This window comes from Nerophis ophidion, linkage group LG19, assembly GCF_033978795.1.
Source record: "Nerophis ophidion isolate RoL-2023_Sa linkage group LG19, RoL_Noph_v1.0, whole genome shotgun sequence".
NCBI lineage: Eukaryota > Metazoa > Chordata > Actinopteri > Syngnathiformes > Syngnathidae > Nerophis > Nerophis ophidion.
Window position 1 is genome coordinate 11,124,451 of NC_084629.1, and position 19,870 is coordinate 11,144,320.

A 19,870-nucleotide genomic window follows, 5' to 3' on the forward strand; every position below is an offset into this window, starting at 1 on the left:
GCCTGCGGTAGTTTGGCTTCAAGCGGGAAGATGTTGAACAATTAAGCGGCGAAAATGTTGCTACAAAAAGTAGCAGCACTGCTAATGTGTAGCACCATTTGAAGAGTCATCCAATAGAGAATGAAGAGTGCTTGAAACTCCGCATGTCAACATCTCCGTTCGTTGCCACACCAACAAAATGCCAAAGCAACTATTTCCAGATCAACACCGTATGAAAAAAATAGTCAACAAAAGAAAGAGATAAGGTCCACAGGAAGATACCACAAAGCGAAGGACATATACTATTTGATTTCCTATTATGCAGTTCATTTGACAGTTATTGAAATATCTTGTGTGACATCATGCACACAAGTGCACTTTATTTGTTTTAAACTATTGTAGTGGCGTTCTGTACAAAAAGTGAATTTTAATTTAGTGTTGTTTTGATATGTCATCTTAGTGACATCATGCACAAAAGTGCACTAATAGCTTGTTTTGAAATGTCTGAAGTGAAGTGAAGTGAATTATATTTATATAGCGCTTTTCTCAAGTGACTCAAAGCGCTTTACATAGTGACACCCAATATCTAAGTTACAATCAAACCAGTCTGACAATCTTGCGCTTTCTGTTTTGGAAATGACATGAATGTTTGTGCCACTGCTTAATAACTGTTTAATAAATACAGTTTTGGTCAATTGACTTAGTTGTGATTTCCCTACCTGCATGGAAGTTTAAAATGAGCATATATTAATGCAGTATGAACAAGGATGTTTTAATGCAGACACATAGAATCATCAATCTGCTGTGATTATATGCATCAAGTGTTCATTCAAGGCTAAGGCAAAATATCGAGACATATATCGTGTATCGTGACATGGCCTAAAAATATTGAGATATTAATAAAAGGCCATATCGCCCAGCCCTACTTGCAGTGTTTCATGACCAGCTTTCACTCTAACATGCTTCAAAAACGTAATAAAAATACACCAAACAACCAAAAAATTACTTTTTATCCTCCATTTGCCAAAATCGTCATCAACTTTGGACCAACAATCACAGAGAAATAGTGACTTGTGTGTGAAGTATGTCCACTGTGGTGTCTGTCTCCAATGTATTTGTAACCACTGTATGTATCACTCATTATGTATTATTGTAACTCAGGGGCAGGCAACCCAATATGTTGAAAGAGCCACATTGGACCAAAAGTACAAAACAATCTGTCTGGAGCCACAAAATATGAAAAGCCGTATATAATGAAGGCAGCACATGACAAAAGTGTCTATATTAGTTATGTTAGCCTACTGTCAAAATGACTGTGTGTCGCAGGCTGAAGCAAATCTTCATTGACAGAAATGTGGACATTTAATATTTATTCTACACATTTTATACAACATTAGAAACCGTTAGTAAAACATAGGATTCTCAGAGGGTGAGATAACTCCTGTAAATTACTGGCTTTTAAGGGCCAAAGGTATAGATGTGTGTGTCCAAGTTTAAGGAAACGGAAGGCTGTCTTCTTCTAACAGATTCATTACCATCTTTGGCAAGCTAGGTAAGGTTTGCTGTGGTCTGGAACAACTTGGCACGTCAACAACTATCAGAAATGCAGCCAATATTACATACAGATGTGTCCTGAGACATGCAAAACTAAATTATATACAAACCCTGTTTCCATATGAGTTGGGAAATTGTGTTAGATGTAAATATAAACGGAATCCATATTCAATTGAATGCACTACAAAGACAAGATATTTGATGTTCAAATTCATAAACTTTATCGTTTTTTTTTGCAAATAATAACTTAGAATTTGATGGCTGCAACACGTGCCAAAGTAGTTGGGAAAGGGCATGTTCACCACTGTGTTATATCACCTTTTCTTTTAACAACACTCAATAAACGTTTGGGAACTGAGGAAACTTAATGTTAAATCTTTGAAAGTGGAGTTCTTTCCCATTCTTGTTTTATGTAGAGCTTCAGTCGTTCAACAGTCCGGGTTCTCCGCTGTCGTATTTTACGCTTCATAATGCGCTACACATTTTTGATGGGATATAGGTCTGGACTGCAGGCGGGCAAGGAAAGTACCCGCACTCTTTATGTACAAAGCCACGCTGTTGTAACACGTGCTGAATCTGGCTTGGCATTGTCTTGCTGAAATAAACAGTGGCGTACATGAAAAAGACGGCGCTTAAATGGCAGCATATGTTGTTCCAAAACCTGTATGTACCTTTCAGCATTGATGGTGCCTTCACAGATGTGTAAGTTACCCATGCCTTGGGCACTAATGCAGAGATTGATGTCGGTTTTTGATACAGTGCCGTCTTTTTTTTTTTTTCTTTGTCATGAAAAAGGGACCTTTTTGTCATGAAAAAGGGAGGTTTTTGTGGTTAGTGCACTAATTGTAAGTGTATATTGTGTTTTTTTATGTTGATTTAATAAAAAAAAAATAATAATAATTTTTGATTTTTTTCTAATAAAAATGAATAAAAAATTATTCTGCGGCCCGGTAACAATCAGGCCACGGCCCGGTGGTTGGGAACCACTTGTATATACAGTAATTACAAATTATTATTATATATATTCAAATATTCAAACAATCGATACAGATATGTAGTTTTTCTATATGAATACAATTCTCAAAATATTAATAAAGAAAAATTAAGTAAGGTAAATATTATCTCTAAAGTATATGTGATTAATATGATTAACTATTTCCAATGTAAATTTAAATGTTTTTTTAAGAAATAAAAATGTTGATCAAAATATTTATAAAATTAACCAATTTTTTCACAGTAATGTAACAAACGAGACAATTAAAATGTATTGTAGGGCTATGAATCTTTTCCCTCTCGGGATCGCGGGGATGCTGGAGCCTATCCCAGCTACACTCTGGACAAGTCGCCATCTCATCCCAGTAAACTGGATCGTATCTGTAAATTTTTGGACTTCTTTGCATAATCCATTTCATAATTCAATTCCACATACTGATATACTAAAGGTTAATGTACACAGTATATATACACTAAAGGATATTTGAAATGATCTCTATTTGATTCATTTCGTCGGACAAAAAGCGTGAAAACAATGGGGTGGAATATAATCATGGTCACGGTGATAGACAGGCGGTTGCTATGACGACAGTCGGGAGCTCTTAAATGAACGGTCATGGATGGTGAAGCACTGAGACAACCTCATGCATCACACGAGCTGAAAGACCAGGAAATGGAAACGACAGCAGCACGGAGTGATCCTTTTAAGACGCTTCTTAATGACTGTGTTCGCATGACATGAATAAAACATGGCTGTCATTTAACACACACTTGAACATGATCGCTGCCGCAGTCACATTTATTGGTCACGTAAAGCACAATCATAGCCTCAGAGTGTTTTGAAAGGGTGTTATCATTGTGTTCACCTAATGTGCTTTGTTTGTCCGCACTCGTCTAAAGGAAGCGCTAATGTGTGCTTTTGGCCAAGAAAATAGATGCTGTATCTATCACGTACAACAATGTAACATTAGGGACAGGAGGACACTAACGTTAGCAACGCTGGCATAGCTGCAGAGCTAATATCACATTCACATATAACAGTAACAATATGGCGGGTTAGCCTGTTCTGTGAAGAAAAAACTCAATGATCGAACTTGCAGCTTGGATATCTGTAGCTGACTGACAGATACATAGCGAAGCTTTATTTTAGAAAGTGTAGCAAAGCCCATCCAATCAAACACCATGAAGTACTATATTGCAGTGTTTTTCAACCTTTTTTGAGCCAAGGCAAAATTTTTGCGTTGTAAAAATCACCTGCAAAAATCATTAAAAAACGAAACTCAGTTGACAGGAAAAAGTCTTTGTTCGCAATTGTTGGGTATGACTTTAAACCTTAACCAAGCATGCATCAATATAGCTCTTGTCTCAAAGTAAGTGTACTGTCACCTGTCACATCAAAGCCTGACTTATTTTGACTTTTTTGCTGTTTGCCTGTGTGTAATTTTTTTTACTTCTTGTCTTGCGCTCCTATTTAGGTGTTTTTTTCTCTTATTTTGGTATTTACCTGTAGCAGTTTCATGTCTTCCTTTGAGCGATATTTCCCGCATCTACTGTGTTTTAGCGATCAAGACTATTTTCAGTGGTTTTTATCCTTCTCTGTGGGGACAATTGTTGATTGTCACGTCATGTTCGGTTGTACACTGTGGACGCCGTCTTTGCTCCACAGTAAGTCTTTGCTGTCGTCCAGCATTCTGTTTTTGTTTACTTTGTAGCCAGTTCAGTTTTAGTTTCGTTCTGCATAGCCTTCCCTCAGCTTCAATGCCTTTTCTTGGGGGCACTCAACTTTTGTTCATTTTTGTTTAAGCATTAGACACAAATTAACCTTCACACTGCCTCCCGCTGTTTCCGACATCTACAAAGCAATTAGTACCTGCTGCCACATACTGATGTGGAAAAGTATTACAGGGTTACTCTGCCGAGCTCTAGACAACACAGACACTCAACAACAACACATCATTTGCAGACTATAATCACTGGTTTGCAAAAAATATTTTTAACTCAAATAGGTGAAATTAGACTATCTCCCACGGCACACCAGACTGTATCTCACGGCACACTAGTGTGCCGCAGAACAGTGGTTGAAAAACACTGCTATATTGTATCAAAGCACCTTATGACGTGTTAGCTATCTTTATTTATTTCGTAATGCTGTTCCTAAATATGTGACGCAAGGTTATTACATTGAAACATAAGGTGTGGTGTGTTATGTTTACCGGGGGGAGTGTAGACGGCACAGACCATAAGAGGGCATAGTAAGTCAATGATTTATTGTATATATGCTCTTTATATATAATAAACAATCTTAAAAATATAAACTAGAAAATGGAGTGTGACAAATCCAAAAGCGGTGTATGGTGTGAGACTATGTGTAGGAATTAATGAGTGTGTTACCGGGGGTGTTTAGTGAGAGAGGCGCAAGTCCAGAAGGCATGTTCGAGTGTCCGTGAGACAGGCAGGTTGTCGGGGGGGCGAGGCGTCAAAAGGGGTCCACGTCCAAGCAGGGGTCGAGGATCGATGGAGGCAGTCCAAAGTCCAGAGGGAAGGCGAGGCACACAGCTTGATGACGGGAAGTAATGTGGGAAACACAGGGGACATAAGACACGGGAACTGTGAAAACAAAGAAAGATCAGGTACGCCAGAGACTGGATGCTTACTACGAGGAGTTAACTACGTTCCGGCGCAGGATCTTCAAGTCCGCTGGTCTTTGTACTGCTTGCCTTCATCAGTCCCAGGAACGCTGATTACTGATCGCCTGCAGCCCTGCCGGTGCGTGTCCGCAATGCAGCCAGAGCGAGCAGGTGCGTGTCCGTGCAGTAAAAGACATGCGGGACTGCGCATGCGTCGGGACCTGGTGTGCCCCAGGGGTCAATACTAGGACCAAAATTGTTGTATCTCCTTTTATTCTTGTTAAAAACATAAATAACTTGCTCATTTTGCAAAGCGGACCTTGTTATCATGTCAGTACATCTGTGATACGTGAGCATTTAGAGCGCATACATGATGTCGGACATCTGGAGTGAGGATTCCTCCCAACCAATGGCGTAAAAAGGGCACAATAACAAAACGCGAACCGTGTGCGTGCACAAACACGTTCAGAGACAGACAGGCACCAACGCAGAGGTATCATAACATAAACATACAATCTACTAAATAGCCAATATTTTAGGAATTAATCAAATATATCATTCTACATATTGAGTCTAATGCGGTGCTTAAACGGCCAGGAGTTAATCAATACTCAATATACCAGTGTGCAGCTTTTTAAATATCATCACAAAATGCCTTTTTGAGGAAGTTATATTTTGCATTTTGTCATTTGTTGTCATTGCTGCTATTTTAAAACAAATTTTAAATATGTGGATAAGGTTAATTGTTTTTTGGTGTTTTTTTTTTTTTAGCAATTTGCCTTTTCTTTCTTTTAAATGGACACTTAATAGTCATTTACATTTTTGTAACAGCTGAATGAGCAGCACAGTTACAGTAAAAATACATATTTATCTGTCATTTTTTGTTGTTTCTAAGCACATGCTTAGAATAATTTAAGATGTATTTAGAAGTTGATCGAAAAATTAGAGCCATTAAATATATGTTGGCATTATTATCCGACTAATGGCGACAAAAAATAATTTTTAGAATAATACATAATGTTGGATATGGATTGATTGAAACTTTTTTTACTAGGTTGCACAGTACAGTACATATTCCGTACAATTGACCACTAAATGGTAACACCCGAAAAATATTTTCAACTTGTTTAAGTCGGGGTCCATGTTAATCAATTCATGGAGAACATACAGCCCTGCGATGAGGTGGCAACTTGTCCAGGGTGTACCCCGCCTTCCGCCCGATTGTAGCTGAGATAGGCGCCAGCGCTCCCCGCGACCCCAAAAAAGGGAATAAGCGGTAGAAAATGGATGGATGGATGGAGAACATACAAAACCTTTTATTCATTGAATCGAAACTACTGAAATTCCATGACATAGTGAAGTTGCAAACAGCTTAAATTATACACAAAGCCAACTACAATCTGCTACCCAAGAATATACAACAATTCTTCTCAACAAAAGAGGAGAAATATAATCTTAGAGAGAAATGTAATCTAAAACATGTGTACACACGTACAACACTTAAAACCTTCTGTTACGGCTACTTTGGCGTTCCAAAAAGTTCGAAAAAAATAAAGATAACCGAGTAGCCCTGAGGAGGAGGTTTATGACTCACTAAATGTCTTAATAAGCACTCGCGGTGATATTTCTAGATTCAAAATGTTGATCATTTATTTTCACAAACAAAAAATATTCTCCGTGGTTTACTTTCTACTTAATCAAAATAACTTATTTAGTGGTAAACAAACTATTTCACTCCTCAGTCCTTCAGCATGACAGACAGACAAAGGGAGCGCCCAGCTGTCCTGTCTTCTTAATCATAGGAGGAGGAAGTGGCTCAGCAGGAGGAGCGTGAGCAGCTGAACACAATCAATCAATCATTATTCATCTAAAACATCCAATAATTAATCAACATCATTATTGGCATTATTGGATTAGATTGTCAAAACAATTAATAAATAAATAATATAGATAAACTTAGAGGTGTAACGGTACACAAAAATTTCGGTTCGGTACATACCTCGGTTTAGAGGTCACGGTTCGGTTAATTTTCGGTACAGTAAGAAATCAACAAAATATAAATTTTTTGGTTATTTATTTACCAAATTTTTAAACAATGGCTTTATCCTTTTAACATTGGGAACACTATAATAATTCTGCCCACGTTAATCCACATTAAACTGCCTCAAATTGTTGCTTTGATTAAATAAAATGAAAAAACCTTTCTTCTACATATAAAAAGTTTAAAATTAAACCGTTTCCATTGAAACGGTTTAATGTCAACTCATCATGCTTAATTTATTTCAGCATTTGGGAAGCCTGTAGTTGACGTTTATTATGTAAATGTTGTATTTTTATCAACATGTGATAGCAGGGACTCTGCTATTCCAAACTAGGCTGCTAAATTACTAATGATTAATGTAACAAAAAATAGTACAATTGCAAAAGGAGAGACTATTCATCCCTAAACACAATGGAGTTCAATGAAATAACAGACAGGGCTTTGCTGCCCCTAACACACACACACACACACACACACACACACACGCACGCACGCACACTCTCACACACACACACAGAAAAATGAGCTAACATTAGGCTAAAAGCTAATTAGCCTTCATCTCAAGCCTATACTGTGAGCGAGCTGAGCTGCAGCTGAAGTTTCTAGAAGGTCAACGGGCTCATAGTGATGTTTGTAATAGTTGTGACTGGGAAGTGTTTTTTATAATTTGGGTAGAGTGCGCTGCTCCCCTGCTAGACGAATATCTGCTCGACGCTAAAGCATTGAGTACATCGTTCTGAAGTCTGAATACGCACTGCTGATTGGCTGTTACATCGCTCTGAATACGCACTGCTGATTGGCTTTGTATGTAACCAATAAGATGGTTGTGTAGGCAGGACAATGAAGCAGAGACAGAGGCAGAAAGCAGAGCAGCTTGTGAAGACTTCTGCTTCCGAAATTGTTCGGTACGCCCGCGTGGCAAACCGATACCCCCACACCGAAACGGTTCAATACAAATACACCCCTAGATAGACTCCAACATCCCGGCCCCTAATTGTGGGCTTAAGCAAAAACAATTACATAAATAATAATATTCAAAGGAGCCATAATAGAATAATACAATCCAAACAATTATGTTCTTCAAATTCAAGATTAATTGAGTTACTTGAGTTACTAGTCAAGTCTCAAAGTCCATAGTCATATCTGAAGCGGTCATCGAGTCATCAAGGCTCGAGCACCGAATCCCCCTTCAGTCCATCAAGCTGCCTCTATTAGCAGGCAGAGCTTTTATTGGTCATTGGTCTTGGTTTTAAACAAAATACTTCTCACGGATCCTTTGGCATCTGGAAATGTCTTTACAGTTCGGCCCATAATCCATGAGTTCCTTTAAGTCCAGCACTATTTGCCCCTGCCTCACCACTGTCACAATCCTAGGCTGGTTTTCTTTGCTGTCTGACTAGAGTGGACTGCTCGATCCAGCCCTGGTTTTGCTTTCTTTGTTGCATGGTCCATGGCCTTGTTATGCGTTTCCTTGTTCCATGGTCTTGCTTGCATCCGTCTGTCATGATGCCGGTCATCTGAGGCGCTGAGCTTAGTGTCATCCAGGTTAAGCAAACGGTTGTTGACGTCATAGCTTTCGTACTATGATTCGTCCTTCTGAACTTTGTCCTTTTTAAATGTCTCCTCCTTGGCGGTCTTCTCTTTGTCCATTTTGAGATGTTTATCATCTTTCTGCTCACCTTTATCGGCTTTTGATTTCTCCTTAAACTTTGGCTCTTTGGCCATATCTTGTCCTTGGTGGAGTCCTTGATTTTCTGTTGCTCCTTTTTGTTCTTCATTCTATCACAGATGACATCGGTTTCTTTATCCTTTATCCTCTGCTACCCAAGAATATACAACAATTCTTCTCAACAAAAGAGGAGAAATATAATCTTAGAGATAAATGTGATCTAAAACGTGTACGCACGTACAACACTTAAGACCTTCAGTATATCAGTATGTGGAATTAAATTATGGAATGGATTAAGCACAGAAATCAAACAAAGTACTAATATGATCCACTTCAAGAAACTCTTCAAACTTAAAGTGTTTACAAACTACAAAGAAGAACCCTGATAAACATTCTGAATTTATCTCATCCATCCATTCATTTTCTAGATAATCTTACTCATCTCACCATATGAAATATAACTTACTTCACCAATTATCATTTAATTATATTTCTAGTTATTACTTATGGAGTATATTGTGAATAAATTTAGAACAGGAAGTGCACAAAAGTTTTAGCAACTGCATTGTAAAGGAAAAGGGATAGGATTGAATAAGCTCTGCTTCTTCCTACTCCTTTTCAAACATGTTGAGTAGAGAAACTAGAAAGTGTGATGTGTCATGTTGTATGTGTGCATGTTCGAAATAAACAAAAACTCAACTCAACTCAATGGACTAATTATTAACATAATCGTTGACTAATCGACTATCAAAATAAACGTTAGGTGCAGCCTTATTTTCAGATGCTACTACTGCATTTAGTTCCGTAGAGAACACAGGAGAAATAAATAAAACAATTGTTTGACAAAATTGACTAAACTTAAGTAAAAATGTAAATAATGTTATTCAGTAATTCCACAAAAGATTTTAAAAAACAAATAACAAATAAATATCGATAGGAGGTAGGAAATTAAATTTGTTGGTGTTATAATAAATGACCAAACCTCAAAAACGTACAACATAATGTACCAAGGAATATTTCCATAATGAATAAAGCCAAATATGTTGTAAACAAAAAATGTATCCCTATCATTTATTGTTCGCTAGTTTTACCATATCTAAGTTAATGTGAAGAAATATGGGGAAATAATGGTTAATGTACACTCCAGTCACTAACTGTCTTACAAAGTTGTCAGTTGGAATGATAGATAATACATATTTATGAAAATAGAAATAGTGACATTCAGTTGATCTGGTACAGCTACAAACAGCTAAAATCATGCATAAGGCAAACAATAACTTATTACTTAATAACATACAATATTTTTTCTTAACAAATGAGGATAAATATATATCCATGCAATATGTTCATGTGGATTATAACTCTTTGATAACCTTTTATTAATGTGAATTTATCATTGTAATGTATGTATATATTTATGTTAAAGATTGAATACAGGAAGTGAACAAAAGTATTAATAATAGCTGTGAAATACAGAATGAGTTAGCTTTAAATAAGCTTTGTTTCTTCTAATTTCTTATTGGACATGTTTGTGTGCCACTGTAAATATTTCCTGTTTTATTGTGTAATATTGTTTACCTGTTTGAAATAAACAAACTGACTTATTTTATTTTATTTACTTTATGATTGCCTTAAAAATGTGTACCTCTCGTGCTTACTAATTACGGGTCTCCAAACTCTGTGGACATAGACTAGACTGCAGCACGAATCAGTCAGTTTTGGTAGTGACTGACTTTGAACACTAGGGGCAGGCAACCCTTGAACATCACTTAGGACAAGTTAAAATAATCGATACACAAAAAACCAAATCAAGTAATATCTCATATCAAAGCACCTGGCAAGAGCGTTCCACATCTGTAATTGATTTAACATTCTGTCCTCACATGTTGACATTCTGATCAAAAAACGTATTATTCAGACTTCTCTTGTAATGGAGGAGATGAGCTTGTGCTGACATTTTCTTCTCTCCTCCCTGTAAACCAGGGGTGTCAAACTCAAATACAGAGTGGGCCAAAATTTTAAACGGAACAAAGCCGTGGGCCAAGGTTGAACAAATTAACCTTTTAATAGGGAACCAAACAAGTTTTGCATTAAATATTGAACAAGCAAGGCTTATATAACTTTAGTGACATGCAAAATCCAGTTTCAAACAATAATAATAATAATTAAAAAAATATCAATGGCATATCAAATAAAATTTAAATAAAAATGGTATGCCTGTTTTTCTATTTGCAATCTTCTGAGGTAAATATAAAAAAATTTCCACAGGCTAGTAATAAATTTGAAAATAAAATAATGAATGAACCAAACATTCAAGCCTTGAAGTAGCGAGAGAAAATGCATGAATAAAACGTTAATTATTGGTCAGTTTGCTGTAAGTTTCCCGGAAGAGTTAGTGCTGCAAAGGGTTCTGGGTATTTGTTCTGTTGTGGTACGGTGCGGATGTTCACCCGAAATGTGTTTGTCATTCTTGTTTGGTGTGGGTTCACAGTGTGGCGCATATTTGCAACAGTGCTAAAGTTGTTTATACGGCCACCCTCAGTGTGACCTGTATGGCTGTTGACCAAGTATGAATTGCATTCACTTGTGCATGTGTGTGTATGTAAAAGCCACAAATATTATGTGACACGCTGTTAGTATGGCGGAAAAGCGGACGTGACGACAGGTTGTAGAGAACGCTAAAGGCAGTGCCTTAAATTCACGCCCCCAATATAGTTGTCCAGGTGGAAATCAGTAGAAATTCGTGAGAATGGTTGCCCCAGGAGATTTTCAAGAGGGGCACTGAACTTCGGGAGTCTACCGGGAAAATTAGGAGGGTTGGCAAGTATGAGTATTAGCGGTGAATGCGGTGTTACAGCGGCACCGATGCTGTATAACACCGGCGGGCCAGCTCTAATGCTAAATTGCTATTGCCTCAAGGGCCAAATTAAATTACACGGCGGGCCAGGTTTGGCCCGCGGGCCAGAGTTCGACACCCATGCTGTAAACCTTTACTTGCGTAGCTGACTGACGGATAATTGGCAGAGCTTTATTTTAAGATGTGTGGCGAAGCCTCTTTATTTAATACAAATCTGTGCTCTGTGAAGTGGTGGGCATATAGACGGGGGCAGGCTCACTCAGGCCAGGGGCTCGCCAGAGGGAGAGTTACTGACGTCATTAAAACAGGGGAACCGCCAAAGTGAGGAAGAAGATAGACTTATAACATCATTCAAAATTCCGCTTGACATAAAAGCAGAATTTTAATTGTGTTGTGTGTGTCCATGTTTCAGGTCATCGTGGTTGCCAAAGAAGTTCTACAAGGTCGTAGCTCACTGGCTGTGGATTCCTGAGGTCTTTTGTAGGCCTGTTTCCATAGCAACCGCCCCGGTCCTCACCAAGGCGTTTACAGCCCTCTTATCCCCTTCCACAAAGACAACCCGCCGGAATGGACACAGAGTCGACCCACTCGGGCTACTCCAGCCGCTCGGGGAGGTCCAACCGACACGGGTAAGTTTCTTGTCCGACACTTTTTTTGTGTTATTTCTCTTTGTTGTGTTCAGTTCGTCGTAGCATAGGGTCAAGGATCATGTGATGTAGGGACGAATGAGATAACTGTTTTTCAATGATTTAATTATTTGCTTAACCTTGTACAACGAACTACATCGGTCAGTACGTGTCCATGCAGTAATTAGTACAATTCCTCAAATAGTTCGGCTATAAACAGGCCTCCGACAGAGCATTGAAACACCTTAAAACGATCGTGTTCAGTTTTTAGAAAGTCGGACTAACACACCTGGATTATGTGATTGGAAACCAAAGCTCAATGATGTGTGTGGCCGTAGAGGACCCTTCGTATCACCAGTTTCAGCACGTAGGGTACAACCCGAAAGCAGATACCATTTAATAAAAACGTAGCAATAATTGTAAGGAAGATGACACTGGGGTGGTATAGCTCGGTTGGTAGAACTTGACAGTTGCAGGTTCGATTCCTGCTTCCGCCATCCTGGTCACTGCCGTTGTGTCCTTGGGCAAGACACTTTACCCACCTGCTCCCAGTGCCACCCACACTGGTTTGAATGTAAAACTTAGATATTGGGTTTCACTATGTAAAGCGCTTTGAGTCACTAGAGAAAAAGCGCTATATCAATATAATTCACCTCACACTTCACTTTTTATTTGCTTCTCAAATTAGAATCAATCAATCAATCATCAATTAAAGTTTAATTATGTAGCCCTTAGTCACAAATGTCTCAAAGAGCTCCACAAGCCACAACGGTACACTGCAAAAGTGAAATCTAAGTAAGATTAAATATCTCAAATAAGGGTGATATGTTTATTTTCTGTCTGATAAGATAATTCTTCTCACTAAGCAGATTTTATGTTTGAGTGTTTTACTTGTTTTAAGGGTTTTGGTCCTACATTATCTCAGTATGATATTACAGCTTGTTGCATTAGATTTTATGACCTTTATTGAGTAAAACATGCTTGGAACTAGAATATTAACTGTTGCAGAGCTGTGTCATCAACACTCACAAGCATAAAACTACTTTTTTAAAGAAATAATTTCTTATTTCAAGCATGTAAAAAAAAAAATCATGACCTTGACATTGTGTCTCATATTAAAACAAATGACAGCCAATTCTCCTGTCCAAAGGCAAAACCCAGTAACTCAATGTTGGTCAAAACTGAGCTGATAATAATTTTGGAGTTCCAAGGTGATATGCTTTCCATTAGTGTATGCGATATTGTAATTTGTTCCGTAAGTAAGCTGTTACGCGCATGGCAGGACCTAGCAACTACCACATAACCGCTTAGATACAACAGAAAAACCTAGTATCTCAAGGGTCCAATTGGAGCTTCTTTGTCAGTCGCCTTATTGTCTTTAATGAGACATTTGCACGAATGGGGGCCGACGGACAACCTGATTATGTGATATTATGGCACGAGGGGATATTTGGAAGATTGGCCCAGGACGTTGCAAGCACCTTCATTAAATGTATTGTTCTTGATTCTTCCCCTTGCATACTCTTTTGGGCAGATAACTGTGGAGGTCCAAAATAAAAACTGGACGCTGTACACGGCTCTTGCCCAATGTGCAAACGCAGAATGGGGCCATTCTGCGTAATAAAATATCTGGAGAAAGGGCACACGTTAATGAGAGCAGATTCAATCCATGGCTCAATCGGCAAGAGAATGAAAGCTCAAGAAACCATCTATACGTTTGATGACTTTGTAGATCTTTGTAAGACAGCATCAAGATAGATTGGTTTTCCTTTGTTTCCTCAAAATCAGATAGAAGTGAGTTACTAGGTTTTGCCTTTGAATGGGAGAAATGAACTTCGCTGTTTTATTTTCAATGAAACAATGGAAAATACGTACTCATAGTTGTAGAGTTATTAGTGAGAATATACTTATTTTAAGGTATTTTTGGGTTCATTGAGGTTAGCTAATTTTACTTGTTTTAGAAAGTCTTGACAAGCCAACTTTTCTTGTTCTATTGGCAGATCAATTTGCTTAGTTCAAATAAGTACCCCTAATTTTTTTTTCTTATTTTTGAAAACTGACTTTTTGCAGTGTATTCTCGGCCCACAACAGGGCAAGAAAAAACGTTTAAGTACATCGATGGTAGAAAAAAAAAAATGCATATTTATTTTAGAAGGTAGGAAATGTAAAATGCCAACTTAATTAGGACTCCCGAATGAAATACGTATTAGGTGAAAGATAATCAAGCAGGTATATTAAAGGCGAATAATAAAGTGTACACAAACGTTTCCATGATTCTTCGTCCGAAAATTCCTTCCTACGGTGTGGTGCGGTTGGGAGAGTGGCCGTGCCACCAACCTGAGGGTTCCTGGTTCGATCCCCAACCTATACCAACCTAGTCAAGTCCGTTGTGTCCTTGAGCAAGAAACCTCACCTTTGCTCCTGATGGGTCGTGGTTAAAGTTAAAAGTTAAAGTATCAATGATTGTCACACACACACACTAGGTGTGGTGAAATTTGTCCTCTGCATTTGACCCATCCCCTTGTTAACCCCCTGGGAGGTGAGGGGAGCAGTGAGCAGCAGCTGTGGCCGCGCCCAGGAATCATTTTTGGTGAATTAACCCCCAAATTCCAACCCTTGATGCTGAGTGCCAAGCAGGGAGGTAAGGGGTCCCATTTTTATAGTCTTTGGTATGACTCTGCCGGGGTTTGAACTCTCAACCTACCGATTTTAGTGCTGAGTAGCACTTTGTAGTGGTTAGCACCTGGCATGGCAGCTCCCGCCATCAGTATGGGAGAATGTGGAAAGAGTGTCAAAGCACTTTGAGTGTTTTGAAGGTACAACATGGCAATTCAAGTATAACCCATTTACCATTGACATCCACCCGATACATTCTTCGTAGTAGCGTCGTGTTCGTAGCGCAATCCAAGATCTTTTATTGATGCTGTCTGTTATTCAACATCAGCATATCCATTAGAGACGTAATATTTGTAATCTGTGCCAGTATTACAGCGGACATCACTTAAAACCAGTTGTAAGGGTTCCCGGACTACCGGAAAAGGAAATAATTTATCCACGCTAAAATTAAATGTAAATGGCGTATTAGTTGCACTAGAGAAAGTGCATGTAGACTTCACACATACAGGCGTGGTCAAAAGTTAACATACACTTGTAAAGAACATAATGTCATGGCTGTCATGAGTTTCCAATAATTTCTACAACTCTTATTTTTTTTTGTGATAGAGTGATTGGAGCACATACTTGGTCACAATAAACATTCATGAAGTTTGATTCTTTTAGGGGTCTACTGAAAATGTGACCAAATCAGCTTGGTCAAAAGTATACATACAGCAATGTTAATATTTGGTTACATGTCCCTTGGCATATTTCACTGCAATAAGGCGCTTTTGTTAGCCATCCACAAGCTTCTGGTTGAATATTTGACCACTCCTCTCGACAAAATTGGTGCAGTTCAGCAAAATGTGTTGGTTTTCTGATTTGTTTCTTCAGAATTGTCCACATTAAGTCAGGAATTTGGGAAGGCCATTATTATTATGCTCTAGGCCTGTTTTGTTGCCAATGAAACTGGTGCTTTATGGAGAGTAAATGGGACAAGGAAAAGGGAGGATTACCTCCAAATTCTTCAGGACAACCTAAAATCATCAGCCAGGAGGTTGGGTCTTGGGTGCAGTTGGGTGTTCCAACAGGACAATGACCCCAAACACACGTCAGAAGTGGTAAAGGAATAGCTAAATTAGGCTACAATTAAAGTTTTAGAATGGCATTCCCTAAGTCCTGACATAAACGTGTGGACAATGCTGAGGAAACAAGTCCATGTCAGAAAACCAACAGATTTAGCTGACCTGCACCAAATTTTGTCAAAAGGAGTGGTCAAAAATTCAACCAGAAGCTTGTGGATGGCTACCATAAGCGCCTTATTGCAGTGTAACTTGCCAAGGGACATGTAACCAAATATTAACATTGCTGTGTGTATACTTTTGACCCAGCACATTTGGTGACATTTTCAGTAGACCCATCATACATTCATAAAAAAAAAAAAACTTCATGAATGTTTTTTTGTGTGACATACAAACAATCACTCTATCACAAAAAAATAAGAGTAGTAAGAAATTATTGGAAACTCAAGACAGCCTTGACATTTGACGACGACTGCAGGTGTGACAATACAAAAAAACTAACCATTTGAGAAATCAGACTAATTTAGCGCATGGAAACATAGTAAGTGGTTCTACACCTAACATGCACTCTAATGATACCAAATACAGTAGCGTATTTAGTCGATACTACCAAGATTACAATCGATATTGTTTGGCATCACAACATCATCTTTTTTTTCTTTTTTTTTTATATTATGTTTATAAACTCAGAAAATATGTCCCAGGACACATGAGGACTTTGAATTTGACCAATGTATGATCCTGTAACGACTTGGTATCGGATTGATACCCAAATTTTTGGTATCATCCAAAACTATTGTAAAGTATCAAACAACAAAAGAATAAGTGATTATTACATTGTAACTAAAATTTAGCTAGAACATGTTAAAAGAGAACATAAGCACCTATTAACCGTAAATTAACAAGTAGATTAATCATTTATTTTCTACCACTTGTCCTTAATAATGTTAGTAAAATAATAGAATGAAAAGTGACACAATATGTTACTGCATATGTCAGCAGCTAAATTAGGAGCCTTTGTTTGCTTACTTACTAATAAAAGACAAGTTGTCTTGTATGTTCACTATTTTATTTAAAGAACAAATTTGCAATAAGAAACATATGTTTAATGTACAGTAACGTTTTTTTGTTAAAATAAAGCCAATAATTCAATGCTCCAGCACCCCCGCGGCCCCTAACGGGACAAGCGGTAGAAAAATGGATGGATGGACTTGCAATAAGAAACATATGTTTAATGTACAGTAAGATTTTTTGTTAAAATAAAGCCGATAATGCAATTTTTTGCGGTCCCCTTTATTTAGAAAAGTATCGAAATAATTTTGGTACCGGTACCAAAATATTGGTATAGGGACAACACTCACCTCCAGTATGTTTTCTCACATCCATCCATCCATCCTCTTCTTCACCTTCATCCTAACCCCACCATTTCATTTTTATTTGAAGTGGAATGAATTATATTTATATAGCGCTTTTCTCTAGTGACTCAAAGCGCTCTACATAGTGAAACCCAATATCTAAGTTACATTTAAACCAGTGTGGGTGGCACTGGGAGCAGGTGGGTAAAGTGCCTTGCCCAAGGACACAACGGCAGTGACTAGAATGGCGGGAGCGGGAATCGAACCTGCAACCCTCAAGTTGCTGGCACGGCCACTCTACCAACCAAGCTATGCCGCCCCCCTGAAATCAAAGGATTTCAGCCTGTTTAGTTTTTGGAGGTACAACAACGATAGTTTGCTAGATTTTGATTGGGCAGGGTGTGTAGATCTCAGGCACATGACTACTTTAAATAGGAATTGCGTATTAATAGGGGTTTATATTAGAATTTTCAATGCAAAAATCATGTATTGTTTGGTTTGCAATCTTTTTAATATAAACATGCCAGACGTCCGGGATCCCGGAATTCCAGGTTAATTTGCAATGTGACAAAGAAATGGATTTGTGCGTGCATCATCTGAATTTTTTTTTGCGTACAATATTTTCTGTATTTGAACGAGCGGCAATTTTTAGTAGGAAATCCACACAACTCTTAATACATGATCCCCTTGACGAGAACGTTCCATGTCTGCAATTATTTTGTCCGAGGTGTTGACACAACCCATAAACTGATGAAAGGCTTCAAAACCCACTTGTCTTGTAGCGGAAGTCATTAGTTTGTGCAGGCGTACCTAATGCTGTGTCCCACGCTTGTGTTGACATTTCCTTGACCTCACGTGCTCTTCTGTACGTGTCTTTCATCCAGCGAGCGAGGTCGAGAGCGCCACAAGGCTAGCAGCAGTAAAGACAGCAGCCGCTCGGAAAAGTCCGTCATCATTAATCCTCCAGAGACGTCCTCCCAGGATTCTCCGGTGCACAACGGCGAGCCATTGCCAGGAGAGCCCATGCCGGCGGCGTCGGATCCTGGTGAAGAGGGCCAGGTATTAATCCACAGTGTAGACATGAGCGGTTTAATGGTTGTGCTGTAATCACAATGCTTATCTGGAATAATCACATGACCCAGTCTTGCTGTTGTGAAATGCTTTGCTGCAACCTTTGTAATGGTTTAGTGCCACACTGGCCAACACACACACTCACAAACACACACACGCACGTACGTACAATGGTGTCAAAGGATCAAGTAGGTCAAAGGATTTATTGCTCACTCTTGTGCAACAGGGGTCTTCTACATGATAAAATAGTATAGCAGTCTATGCATTAGAATACAACTATGTATTCATCTTTATTATGATGTAGTGTAGTGGTGTCCCGATACCAATATTTTTATACCGGTCCTGGTACCAAAATTATTTCGATACTTAAAACAATTGCATTATTGGCTTTATTTTAACAAAAAAATCTTACGGTACATTAAAGAAATGTTTCTTATTGCAAGTTTGTCCTTAAATAAAATAGTGAGCATACAAGACAACTTGTCTTTTAGTAGTAAGTAAGCAAACAAAGGCTTCTAATTTAGCTGCTGACGTATGCAGTAACATATTGTGTCATTTTCCATTCCATTTTTGTCAAAATAATTAAGGACAAGTAGTAGAAATTTAATTATTAATCTACTTGTTCATTTACTGTTAATATGTGCTTACGTTCTCTTTTAACATGTTCTGTCTACACTTCTCAATCAATCAATCAATCAATGTTTATTTATATAGCCCTAAATCACAAATGTCTCAAAGGACTGTACAAACCATTACGACTACGACATCCTCGGAAGAACCCACATAACATAAGGGCAAGGAAAACTCACACCCAGTGGGCAGGGAGAATTCACACCCAGTGGGACGCCAGTGACAATGATGACTATGAGAAACCTTGGAGATGACCTCAAATGTGGGCAACCCCCGCCCTCTAGGGGACTGAAAGCAATGGATGTCGAACGGGTCTAACATGATACTGTGAAAGTTCAATCCATAGTGGCTCCAACACAGCCGTGAGAGTTCAGTTCAAAGTGGATCCAAGACAGCAGCGAGAGTCCCGTCCACAGCAAACCATCCCAAGCGGAGGAGGATCAGCAGTGTAGAGATGTCCCCAACCGATACACAGGCGAGCGGTCCATCCTGGGTCTCGACTCTGGACAGCCAGTACTTCATCCATGGTCAGCGAACCGGACCCCCTCCACAAGGGAGGGGGGGACAGAGGAGAAAAGAAAAGAAGCGGCAGATCAACTGGTCTAAAAAGGATGTCTATTTAAATGCTAGAGTATACAAATGAGTTTTAAGGTGAGACTTAAATGCTTCTGTTAAAATGTAATAATCAGTTATTTTTCTGTTTTTGGGATACTTTACATTAGTTTTGGATGATACCACAAATTTGGGTATCGATGCGATTCCAAGTACTGTATTTTTCGGACTATAAGTCG

General features: G+C 38.6%; 1 protein-coding gene and 1 long non-coding RNA gene across 3 annotated transcripts in view; one reads left to right on the forward strand and one right to left on the reverse strand.

Moving 5' to 3' along the window:
* The window catches only part of LOC133537954 (vang-like protein 1), a 73,648-nt gene that overhangs the window by 12,471 nt on the left and 41,307 nt on the right, over positions 1–19,870 (forward strand). For both annotated transcript variants that reach the window (XM_061879143.1, XM_061879144.1), the window contains exons 2-3: positions 12,133–12,349; positions 18,263–18,437. In XM_061879143.1, the coding sequence (XP_061735127.1) occupies positions 12,288–12,349; positions 18,263–18,437 (237 nt within the window). In that variant the 5' untranslated portion in view covers positions 12,133–12,287. The remainder of the gene's footprint in view (positions 1–12,132; positions 12,350–18,262; positions 18,438–19,870) is intronic.
* LOC133537955 (uncharacterized) overlaps positions 17,537–19,870 on the reverse strand; it is a 34,658-nt gene continuing 32,324 nt past the window's right edge. Inside the window, exon 4 of the long non-coding RNA XR_009802896.1 lies at positions 17,537–18,420. This is a non-coding gene — a long non-coding RNA (uncharacterized LOC133537955). The remainder of the gene's footprint in view (positions 18,421–19,870) is intronic.